This window comes from Cibotium barometz, chromosome 21 (genome assembly GCF_041138505.1).
Source record: "Cibotium barometz isolate CiBa-2024 chromosome 21, ASM4113850v1, whole genome shotgun sequence".
Classification (NCBI taxonomy): Eukaryota; Viridiplantae; Streptophyta; class Polypodiopsida; order Cyatheales; family Cibotiaceae; genus Cibotium; species Cibotium barometz.
Genome location: NC_141066.1, coordinates 19,198,227 through 19,210,265, shown reverse-complemented (window position 1 = coordinate 19,210,265; position 12,039 = coordinate 19,198,227). Strand labels below are relative to the sequence as shown.

Here is a 12,039-nt window from a genome sequence, read left to right as displayed (position 1 = left end):
TTGAATGCTCTATTGTCACGTGTTGTGCATATATGGCACTACAAAAGATTTAATAAATAAAACCTCTCTTTTTAAATTTATTTTTCCTTTAGTATAAAGGGAAAAAAGGTTTTTTTTAATGAACTGAGAACCTCACTTTTTTAAATCTATATTGCCCGGCTCTTCACAATGTAAAGGGTGGAGGGGGAACTCTTATCCCTTCACTTTTTCTCGAGTTTCCTTTTCTAAATTAGAGAAAGAAACGCCTTTTTCATGAGCTCGTTCATAAGACTCTCTTTTTCTTAAACAAAAATTTTAAAAAAAACTTTTTTTTAATTTTTAAAGAAACTATTTGTTTTTCTCCTTTTTTTTGGGTGTGTTTTTTTGTAAAGAGTGTTGGAGCTATGATTATCCACCTACAAAGAATAAAGGGTATGTGTAAGGACTTGCAAAAGCAAAGATAAGGACCTTCCAAAGCTGGGCGCAATTTTGTAACCACCCACCTTTATTTATAGCCATGCCCTGGGATTCTTCAAAAGCATGTCAATTCATTAGTTTATGTGTCCTCTCCTCCTTACGAATCTATTCTTCTCTCTTATCACACATGATTCGCAATTCTAAGGTTCCGTCTTTTGATATTTCTCTCTCTCTCTCTCTCTCTCTCTCTCTCTCTCTCTCTCTAACATTAATATGGCCTTTGTTACCTTAGTCCCCCCCCTTCCTTTACACTCTCGCAGATAATCTAACCCCATTAATTCCTTAACTTTGTAGTTTTCACAAGCTTTCAATGCATAATCAAGTACTCTCCTTTGCTTTGCTTTCCATATAGAATTGGCCTTCATTCCTTTACTATTCTTACCTCTTTTAATCCAATTCTTATTACTTTAATCATGGCCCCTACCTTCAATTATTCCTCTGCATACCCCTTGCCTGATTATCCTCGTCAAGAACTGATAAAAGATGGTAAATTATCACATAATGAGGCTCATTATGAAGACGATTTGGCCCAAGATGGCTCTATTGACATGCAAGGAAACCGTGTGAGAAGGTCAAAGACGGGTGGTTGGAAGGCTTGTGGCTTCATAATAGGTAGTGATTCTAGTACCTTTATGCATTTTTCTAATCACAATGCCAAAATATATATATATATATATATGTATGTATGAGCTTTTTCTTAATTTTAATTGTTGTTTTTGCAGATCGTTTGTGTATTATTTACTAGCATGGTGCTGATAATCTAGAATAGACAGTGGCATGATTTCATGAAAAGAGCTGTGGCATTTACTGATGTTGATCATTTAGACTATACACCGCCATGATGATGAGATGAAAAGAGCTCCCCTACTCACTAAATCTAATGGGCCTAAACTGCCCACATTAGCTGTTTTAATTAAATTGGATTAGCAGGTTGATTACTAATGCCGTCCGTAGTACACCCTTTTTCTTAACCTGCATATATTCTTCCTTAACACAATTTACTCGCATAGTGATGAAGAAAGTTCGACGTTTCTCCCATTCTTGCAGCTAAAATCCTCGCACAAGTGAGGTGGATTAGCAAAGTTGTTAATAATGCATGCTTTTTTTTAATTAATCATATAATTCACAGGAGGATTAACAGAACTATTGATGTGAACATTAGTTGTGTTTCTTGTTTTGTTGGGAAAATGTAGTGGATGAGATAAGTGAGCGGCTAGCCTACTATGGGATTGCTTCCAACCTTATCACATACTTGACTACGGTGTTGCATGAGGGCACAGCTTCATCTGCAAGAAATGTGAACAATTGGATGGGGGTGACATATGTAGTGCCCTTGGTGGGTGCTTTTGTTGCGGATACCTTCACGGGAAGATATTGGAGCATTGCAGCCTTCTCCATAGTTTACATATTGGTAAGAGGAACACACACACAAAAGAGAGAATCAAAACTTTCCATATTCTGTCTAAAGCATTGATTGTTGCTGTGCTCTGCTGCTTCTTGTTGATTATGCAGGGACTGGTGTCTCTGACTCTCTCGGTCTCTATAAAGAGCTTGAGGCCGCCATCTCCATCTTCTTGTGGTGCAGCTGCACAAGTGGTATTGGGCAGCAACGCAGCAGCATGCCCACGAGCAAATTCAGCACAGTTGGGGGTGTTTTTCTTCTCACTCTACCTGATATCGCTGGGGACAGGGGGGTTGAAGCCATGCCTGGAGGCGTTTGGGGCAGACCAATTTGATGAAGAAGACACAAAAGAGAGGAGGAGGAAGAGCTCCTTTTTCAATGTATGGAACATGGGGCTATGCATGGGGGCCCTGACGGCCTTCAGTGCCTTGGTCTACATACAAGACAACAAGGGCTGGGGGCTGGGCTTTGGGATACCCACGGTGGCGATGGGCGTTGCTTTTCTGCTTTTCCTCGGAGGGACTCCTTTCTACAGGCACAAGAGGCCCGGGGGTAGCCCCCTCACGCGTGTGGCCCAAGTGCTGGTGGCCGCCCTTCGCAAGTGGCGGCGGCGTGTGAGCGTCCCCTCCGACCCGGCCCTCCTCCACCATGAGCCCCTCTCCGACGACGAAGAGTCTGATCTCCGCAGAGGTCGCCGCCTCCTCCACACCGCCTCGCTCTCGTGAGTCCAGATCTCTGTCTGTCGATCACCACCTTTTTCTCCTGCATTTTTTTCAGCCTTTACCGTAGCTTATAAAATCTTTGTTAAAACAATGTCTGTATGCACGAATATGTATGTGCGCACGTGATTTTGTATGCATGAATATGTATGTGCGCACGCAAGCACGTGAAAAATATTGAACAACCAAGGATCGTGAGAGTTTGAGCTCCAGCTTGAAAAATATTGAACAACCGAGTAAATCAATCCCTAGTTTTTTTTAGGCGATTGATGATGCAATGTTCACACAAAACTTGCAAACTAGTATATGCAACAAACAAACTTGTAATTCAAAGGAATTGGTAAATTCTCAACCAAAAACCTTCAAAATTCTAAGGCTCCAAATGTTCTGGTGCTGCTAGAGAAATGTTCACATTGATATACAAGGAATGGTAGTATAGGAATTTCCTTTCTTTGACATTTAAGTGTTGTGTTTTGATGCAGGTTTCTTGACAAAGCAGCTGTGGAGGAACCGGAAAGTGAAGCAACTAGCATTGATAATAATCATGGAGTAGAAATGGTGGCCAAAGTCAACCCATGGAAGCTATGCACCGTGACACAAGTAGAGGAGGTGAAGCTTTTGGTCCGAATAGTGCCCATATGGATGACCACCTTTGCATATGGCCTTGTATTTGTGCAGGTGACCACTTTCTTTACAAAGCAAGGTGCCACAATGGACAGGCACGTGGGAAAGCACTTCATCATTCCGGCAGCCTCCCTGCAAACCTTAACCGCTCTGGTGGCCATCGTATTGCTTCCTATCTATGACAGTGTATTTGTGCCCTTTACACGCCGTCTCACGAGCAACGAGCGTGGGATCAGCCTCTTGCAACGTGTGGGCTTTGGTCTCTTCATGTCCATCCTGTCTCTGGTCGTGGCCGCAATTATAGAACATAAAAGACTTGAAGCAGCTTCCCACCATGGCCTCCTTGACAACCCAAAAGCTACCATACCCCTAGGCATATCTTGGCTCCTCCCACAATATGCCTTGATAGGCATCTCTGATGTCTTTGCCACCGTTGGATTGCAAGAGTTTTTCTATGATCAAATGCCCGATGGATTAAGGAGCTTGGGAATGGCTCTCTACTTGTGTGCCAGTGGCATGGGTGGTTTTATCAGCAGCATTCTCATTACTCTTGTTGAGAATGTGACTAGCCATGGTGGCAAACATCCAGGATGGCTTGCCAATAACCTCAACAGATCTCACATAGACTACTTCTACTGGCTTCTTGTGGTTGTTAGTTCCATCAATCTCTTGGCCTTCATGATCATCTCCCAATTCTACACCTACAAAAAGGCCGAGAGCCCTAAATCCACCAAGGCCTCTTGCCCCACTAATCATGAGCTCAAAGTACACCACTATATTGAATCTGCATAAAGTCCATAAGCAAGGCCTTATTAGCTATGATAGTATAAGTCTTCATCTTGTAGGCCTAGGATTGATATTTATACTAGCCTAGAAATTCTTAGAGAGAGAGAACACAAGAATCCAACTTCATGAGCCACATTCCAATGGTGCTGCCACATTATAGAGAAAACATGACTCCAAAATCTATGTCTCTCTCGTTTTTGTATCATGCATAGTTTGGTATTGGTTTCCCCTTTCTTGCTTCCTTTCCCTTTTACTTTGTATGACCGATGGTCCTATGAGGTAGTTTTCCTCATAAGTCTTTTTTTATGAGTAGAGGGCTTCAAGTAATTCCCTATGTCTCAACAAAAATTATGCAAGTATTTCTTAAACATAGACTTCTTCTTCTTTTTTTGCAAAATTACGACTGGATAGCTATGCAGGCATGGCTTCCCTCTAACAATCATCAATTTAACCCAATATGCCACATTAATGGAGCCATGTAATATGAAGCTAAAATTTGTAAGCAGCATGGTTTAAAACCGCCTTAAATTTGGTGCGGTTTTAAAAAGATAATCAAGCAAGTTTTGTTTCAACTATGCTCTACAACAATGTTTGTAAAAAGGTGAGCAATAAGCTTTTTTTTTCACTCAATAAGCCATACAATGTCCATAAGAGATAATAAAAACCTGAGGATATAGTCAACTAACAAATGAGGATATAGTCAACCTGAGGATATTCTCAGCTTAAAACAAACTTGAGGATATAATCAACTTAAAAACAAGTAAAGTAAGAGAATCTAAAATTCAAGGCTAAACATGCTTCATAGGAGCATCTCCCACAATATTTCCTTTCCTAAATTATGAAAAGATGCAGGGGGGAAGAGAGCTTGAGCTCTTGCAAGCACACACACACACTCACAAAACCCTAATAGAGAACACACAAGGTGAGAGGCTGAAAATCTTCTTCTTCTTCACTCAACACTCAACACACCATATACAAGAATAAGAGTACACACAATATGAAAGGTACTCAACCAAATACATACACGGGTTCTCTATAGTGTGAACCCGACTAAATGAGCTGCAGCTATAACTATGCCAGTCTCTAGAATGGCTATCACACAGCCTGTCATCTCACTGGCCACATATCACCCAAGATCTCACCAACCATGCCAGTGCTGTAAGTGTGGGCCTATCCCCCAGGCGGGTCATCAGTGTCCACCGCCTCACTAGACGAGCTCGATATCTCAACACTCCCCCTCAAGCTCAACTCCATCTCATGTACACCAAGCGAAGCCCTGAATCTCCGGAGCTTCTCTGTACCCAATGCTTTGGTGAAGATGTCAGCTACCTGATCCTCTGTGCTGACATAAACAAGGTCAAGGTCTCCTACCAAGACCTTCTCTCTGACGAAGTGCTAGTGAACCTCTATGTGCTTCGTACGAGCATGAAAGACTGGGTTCCTGGCCAACTGTATACTGCTAATGTTGTCACAAAAAATGACAACTTGTCTATCCACCACTGATAGACCCAAATCTGCAAGTAGCTTCCTCAACCAAGCTACCTCACATGCTGCCATAGCAGCTCCTCTGTACTCGGCCTCTGTACTCGATAGAGCAACCGTAGGCTGCTTCTTGCTGCTCCAAGTCACAGCAGCACTCCCCAAAGAAAACATGAAGCCACTGGTAGATCTTCTATCTGAGATACTACCAGCCCAATCAGCATCTGTGTACCCATGTACACATATCTCTGTCCCAGTCTCATAGAATAGTCCACAATGCAAAGTAGACTTCACATACCTCAGTATGCGTCTCACTGCATCCAAATGCGGTTTTCGTGAAACCTGCATAAACTGACTCACCAACCCAACAGCATAGCTCAAATCTGGTCTGGTGATCATCATGTAGATCAAACTTCCTACTTTGCTCCTGTACATAGTAGGATCCTCCAAGATCTCTCCTGAATCTGCACTCAACTTGCCATTCTGATCCAATGGCACACAGAAATAGGCTTACAGCCTGTCATACCATACTTGGACAACATGTCCAAGCCATACTGTCTCTGCAGTAATCCAATACCATGTGGTGACCTAATCACCTCAATGCCCAAGAAATATCTGAGCTCCCCCAGATCCTTCATCTCGAACTTCTGTCTAAGCAAGATCTTTACATCAAAGATCTCTGCATCATGGTCCCCCGTAATGATCAAGTCATCTACATAGATGACAACAAGCACAACCCTCTATCACCATGTCTCACATACAATGAGAAATCTGCATTGGCTACACGAAAGCCAATAGTGACAAGATATTCAGAAATCTTGTCAGACCATGCTCTTGGTGCTTGCTATAAGCCATACAAGGCTTTCTTCAACCTGCAAACATGCTCGGGGTGACCCACATCCTCATAACCAGGTGGCTGCAACATATACACCTCTTCTTGCAAATCCCCATGCAAGAATGCATTCTTTACATCCATCTGATGTAAAGACCATTGCTTTGAAGCAGCCACTGCTATCACAACTCTCACCGTTGCCATCTTGGCAACTGGGCTGAAAGTTTTCTCATAATCAATGCTATATGTCTGCGCATATCCTTTGGCTACCAATCTAGCCTTGTACCTGTTTATGCTTCCATCACTGTTATGTTTAACTTTGTACACCCACTTGCATCCAATGGCTTTCTTGCCTTCAGGCAATTGCACTAAATCCCAAGTTTCATTTCCATATAGTGCATCCATCTCCTCATCCATAGCTTTCTCCCAACACACATTTCCAACAGCCTCATCAATGCATGTGGGCTCTACAACCTGCACAACCTTTGTCATATATGCATAGTGATGTGCCACATAACCATCATATGTAAATCTGTGCACAGGGTTCTTCACTCTCCCTGATCTTCGCAGCTTTTCATTCATGGCTTCCATAGCCTTCTTTACACCAGGTGTTCTCATAGCTGGGATCCCAAGCTCTTCATCAAGGCTCATATCTGAACCACTAGACTCTCCATCAACATGAGAATGCTCTGCAGAAATGTCAGGCATACCAAGGGACTCAACCACTTTCTCTTTTCCTTTACGTGATGTAGTAATCACATTTGCAGGGCTGGTATTATGACGCAGCCTGCCACTCCATGGTCTATCAATAGACCCACTAGATGAGGACTCTCCTGGTCCACTCAAAGACTGTGATTGCTGACCTGCATTCTGTGCAACCACACTTCCACTCACATCAGCCCCAACAGCTTCTTTTTCAGCAGCATACCAGCTGCTCATCTCATCAAAAACGACATCCCTGCTTACCCTCAACTCACGTGTAGCAGGGTTATAACATCTGTATCCCTTTTGCTCAAGGGAATATCCAATAAACACACATTTTTCAGCTTTTGGATCCAGCTTAGTTCTCAGCTCATCTGGCACATGCACATATGCAATGCATCCAAAGACTTTCAGATGAGACAAATCTGGTTTTCTGCCAGTAAACCTCTCCTCTGGAGTTACATCATGTATAGCTGCAGTTGGAGTCCTGTTCATGATATATACTGCTGTAGAAACAGCCTCAGTCCAATAGCAATGCGGCATATTCTTCTCTTCCATCAATGCTCGCACAATCTCCGCAATGTGCCTGTTTTTCCGCTCAGCAACACCATTTTGCTAAGGAGTATATCTGCATGTAAACTATCTCCGAATACCATTCTTCTTCAAAAATTCAGAGAACTCATTGGAGAAGTATTCTCCCCCTCCATCTGACCTTAGGCACTTGACATACTTCCCTGTTTGCTTTTCAACCAAAACTCTGAAATTTTGAAAGTGAGTGAACGCCTCACTCTTCTCTTTCATGAAATATACCCACACTTTCCTTGTGTGGTCATCAATGAAAGTCACATAATACCTGCAGGAGCAGCCTCCCATAGATATGGTCTTCGTAGGACCCCGTACATCTGAATGCACAACATCTAGTGCATTTCTGCTCACATATCTGTTACGTGGAAACACATGCTTTGTTTGCTTCCCAAATTGGCATGCTTCACAGATTTTATGCATACCTTCCACTTTAAATTTTGGCAGCCCTGTCATAATTCCTTTTGTCTACATAGACTTCAATCCATGCACATTCACATGTCCAATTCTTTTATGCCATATGTCTGTGTCTGCAACAATTCCTGAACCATTTGCAAACATCGCAGCACTCATTTCAGGCATGTCTACATTCAACGTAAACATTCTGCCCACTCTGTTGCCTTTTGCAACCAACCTGCACTTGTCTTTGAAATCTTCAACATAACACCCATCAGGGTTAAACCGAACCTGCAAACCCTGCTCAATCATCTGGCCAACTGAAACCAGATTCTTTGTTATGTTCGGTATATGAAGTACATCTGCAAGGTACTTCACTTTGCCATCCTGCATAGACAATGGCACATCTCCAACGTGGGCAATTGGATGAGCAGTGTCATTCCCTGTTTCCACAAAACTTGGTCTTTCCGGGTTTTTCATCTCCTTGAACCACTCCCCATGACTCGTCATGTGGTTCGAAGCGCCTGAATCCACATACCATACATTGTCTTTTTGTGCTGCATCAACATTTTCGGACATGGCATTCACGACATGCTACATAACAAACAGCCTTTCATTATCCTCATTATTTCTGCTTGAGGATGCATAGTTGTTTTGCTGCACTTTTCCATTTTGCATGTCAGCCTGCTTCTTATAGCATTCTGCCTGCACATGTCTAGGCTTACCACAATAATAGCATTCACGTGTATCATTATATTGCCTTTGCCAATTTGACTCCCCCTGCCTCTGAATTTGCCTCTTCCACCTGCGTGTTGTTGTTGTTGTTGTTGATTCTGGGACTGTTGTTGCTGCTGCTGCTGCTGGCCATAATTTTGATTACCTGTTCGGCCACCTCCTTGACCGTGTCCACGGCCTCCTCTACCTCGTCCTCTTCCTGAACTCGTGTAGAAGGCCTGTTGCTCTGAACTGTTTTTGCTTTGTGAAGACTGTTGGTCTTCACCCAAGCTCTTCTCTTCGATAATCAGCATAGACACCAAATCTGTAAAGTTGGGAATGTTTTCCCGAGTCTGAATGGACGTCTTGAACGCCTTGTATTGTGGCCCGAGACCACGTAAACAGACTTCCACCTTATCATCATCATCTACTGACACACCAATAGATGCAAGGGATTCCACAATACCCTTTATCTTTAGCGCATAGTCATTCACAGACATGCTCTTTTTCTCCACAGTATGAAGTTCATTCTTCAACTGTATCTTACGTGCCTTGGTATTTGTTTCATAGAGCTTTACCAAGGTGTCCCATGCCTCCTTGGGGGACTTGGTGTCCTAAATGTGCCCAATCATGGTGTCCTATATACTAATGGAAAGCCAATACATAACCTTCCTGGCTTCTTGGTTCCAGTCTTTAAACTCTTTCACATCTGCAGTAGTCGGATTTATATCCGGTATCTCCGGTGCCTCTTCATGCTCACCTTCTATGTAGTCCCAATAGCCTTTTCCCATCAGGAAATTCGTCAACCTGAACCTCCAAGCATGGAAGTTATTCTTATCCAGCTTCTCAGCCATAATCTGTGTTATGCCATCATTAGACATCTTGCCAAACACACAATTTTACCAGAAACTGCACTCTGGTTTTTCCTGCACAAATGCTGTATTTTCTACAGCGGAACTGTAGTACTCTCAAATGTCACAACCAATGACTTCAATGTGCATACATACACCCAATGGCAACTGTAGACCTCTTTGCAGCACCCACAGTGTCTATACAGTCAATATGTCTTCTTAAAACAAAGTTCTGCAGAGAATCGATGACTTACCCGCAATGCTCGAAATCGCCTGCTTTCTGAAAAACGAAGGTCCAGACGCGCCCGAAACGCGTTTTTGGCCTGAAAATAGTAGTCCGATCAGACTATATAGTTGCCCTATAGCTTTACTCCCACGAAGAAAGCTCCTCAATCAGAGACCGTTTGCCGGTGCCTCCCGTAGAGCTCCTGACAAGGGTGTAGTCACCAACACAATAGGAAAGAGTAGTTGAAGCTCTTACCCTCGTACCTCTTCCTGTGGTTCTCTTGCTTGCAGCTGAGCCCTTAGCACGAACCAGGCTCTGATACCATGAAAAGATGCAGGGGGGAAGAGAGCTTGAGCTCTTGCAAGCACACACACACACTCACAAAACCCTAATAGAGAACACACAAGGTGAGAGGCTGAAAATCTTCTTCTTCTTCACTCAACACTCAACACACCATATACAAGAATAAGAGTACACACAATATGAAAGGTACTCAACCAAATACATACACGGGTTCTCTATAGTGTGAACCCGACTAAATGAGCTGGCGCTATAACTATGCCAGTCTCTAGAATGGCTGTCACACAGCCTGTCATCCCACTGGCCGCATATCACCCAAGATCTCACCAACCATGCCAGTGGTGTACGTGTGGGGCCTATCCCCCAGGCGGGTCATCAGTGTCCACCGCCTCACTAGACGAGCTCGATATCTCAACAAATTTATGTTCAATTCAAGCTTTCTTCATGTACAACATGTATGCCTTGATATAAACTATTACACACCCAACATGTAAGCTATTACACACCAAACACAGATGTAGAATCACCTAAATATTTATATTATGTGATCCTTGTCTTTTTCATGAGTGCCTAAATTAAGCTTTGCCTAGGTCCTTATCTTTTTCATGGGTGCCTAAATTAGGCTTGGCCTAGGTCCAAATGCATGTGACTCTCACTCAATGTAGGAGGAAAATTTGTCCTAGGAGTCCTTGTTTAATACAACTGCACCCTATTGTAAACGTGAGCGGTTGGTTATTAAGAAAGGATCTAACCATCAACAACCATTGCCATGATTGGTATAGCTTAGTGGACTTGGTATTTTTTAACCTTGTTAAAGGCATGGCAAAAGTGCTTGATAGGTAATCAACAATTTGTACATGTGATCTCTGCTTCTTTGCTTGTTTAATAATCCTTTTCCCTTCCCCAATAGACTTTTTTTAAGATTTTCTAAAAGCATCATCCCCCTAGGGCTATTGGGGGCAAAAGGGCTAACAAATAAAAGATACATCCCACATAGTGATAGAGGATGAAGCAATAATGGAGAAGAGAGAAGAAAGTAAAGTAACAAGAGATCCAATTTGAGAAACATTACCTACAAAGAGGAGAGGGATACACTACCACAAATATAGTAGAATACATACATTTTTTATATTATTAATAGGGTTTCAATGTTACAAGCATTAAACAAGTTTGGTTAATTTTTCAACCCTTCCCTTGATAATGTTAATAGGGTTTCAATATGTTATAAGCATTAATCAAGTCTAGTTTATTTCTCAACCCTTCCCTTGATTGTACCATACTCGGCTCTAAGCTTATACTTATATAAGGTTAAAGCCTTACATATTTTTTAAGGGTTTTGTAGATTAAAACTTAGAAAAGTGCCCATAATTGCAACAACTCAAGTAACAGAGCTAAGGTGATTAAGGAAAAAGCATACCTCAAGTTTTTCCACTTGCGAGACAAAGCCTCTTCTTCTCTTCTCTTTGATAAAAGTATCAAAAAAAAAGCACCAGCCATCATTATCAATCAACGTAGATTATAGGTCATAGATAGAGAATGTGACTGCTTACATGAGCCTAGCTCTTATACAACTATGAAGCTAGACTTTACGAATGAAGACTAAAGTTGAGAGCAAATCATAGTAGACATGTATCCATTTATATGGTAGTGGAAGTAGGCTAATAATAGACCGGGCACTTTTTCCCTCTTTAGGAGGTTTTTTTCCCCCAAGAATATGTATGCACTCTTATGAGTGTAAGTGACCTTAAGTATCATGTCACTTCACTTGTACCTCACTAATTCTTATTAATCTACTTTGAGTGTTGTGTTTCCATCTATCTCTTCTTGCTTTCTACATCTATGCTTGTGTTGCTACCTTGATCTACACTCTAATAATTGGTATTAGAGAAGGTTCTCTTGGCCCTCACTCACTTTTGTCATCTTCTCCTTTATCTACTCTTTTGTCATCTTCTCCTTTATCTACTCACTTT

General features: G+C 42.2%; 1 protein-coding gene across 1 annotated transcript; it reads left to right on the top strand.

Moving 5' to 3' along the window:
- The first annotated feature begins 515 nt into the window (after window positions 1-515).
- Window positions 516-4,355, top strand: LOC147626929 (protein NRT1/ PTR FAMILY 8.1-like). Its single transcript, XM_086815483.1, has 4 exons — window positions 516-1,068; window positions 1,650-1,867; window positions 1,969-2,579; window positions 3,060-4,355. The coding sequence occupies exons 1-4, from the start codon at window positions 870-872 to the stop codon at window positions 3,991-3,993; spliced, it is 1,962 nt and encodes a 653-aa protein (XP_086671609.1). The 5' UTR covers window positions 516-869; the 3' UTR covers window positions 3,994-4,355.
- Window positions 4,356-12,039: the final 7,684 nt, after the last annotated feature.

What these genes read in the sequence shown, in the direction of transcription:
- LOC147626929 (XM_086815483.1), top strand. Translation starts at nt 870, where the DNA reads ATGGCCCCTACCTTCAATTATTCCTCTGCATACCCCTTGCCTGATTAT. An exon ending in GGCTTGTGGCTTCATAATAG is followed by an intron (nt 1,069 to 1,649) that starts GTAGTGATTCTA and finishes GGGAAAATGTAG; the next exon opens with TGGATGAGATAAGTGAGCGG. An exon ending in TCTCCATAGTTTACATATTG is followed by an intron (nt 1,868 to 1,968) that starts GTAAGAGGAACA and finishes TTGATTATGCAG; the next exon opens with GGACTGGTGTCTCTGACTCT.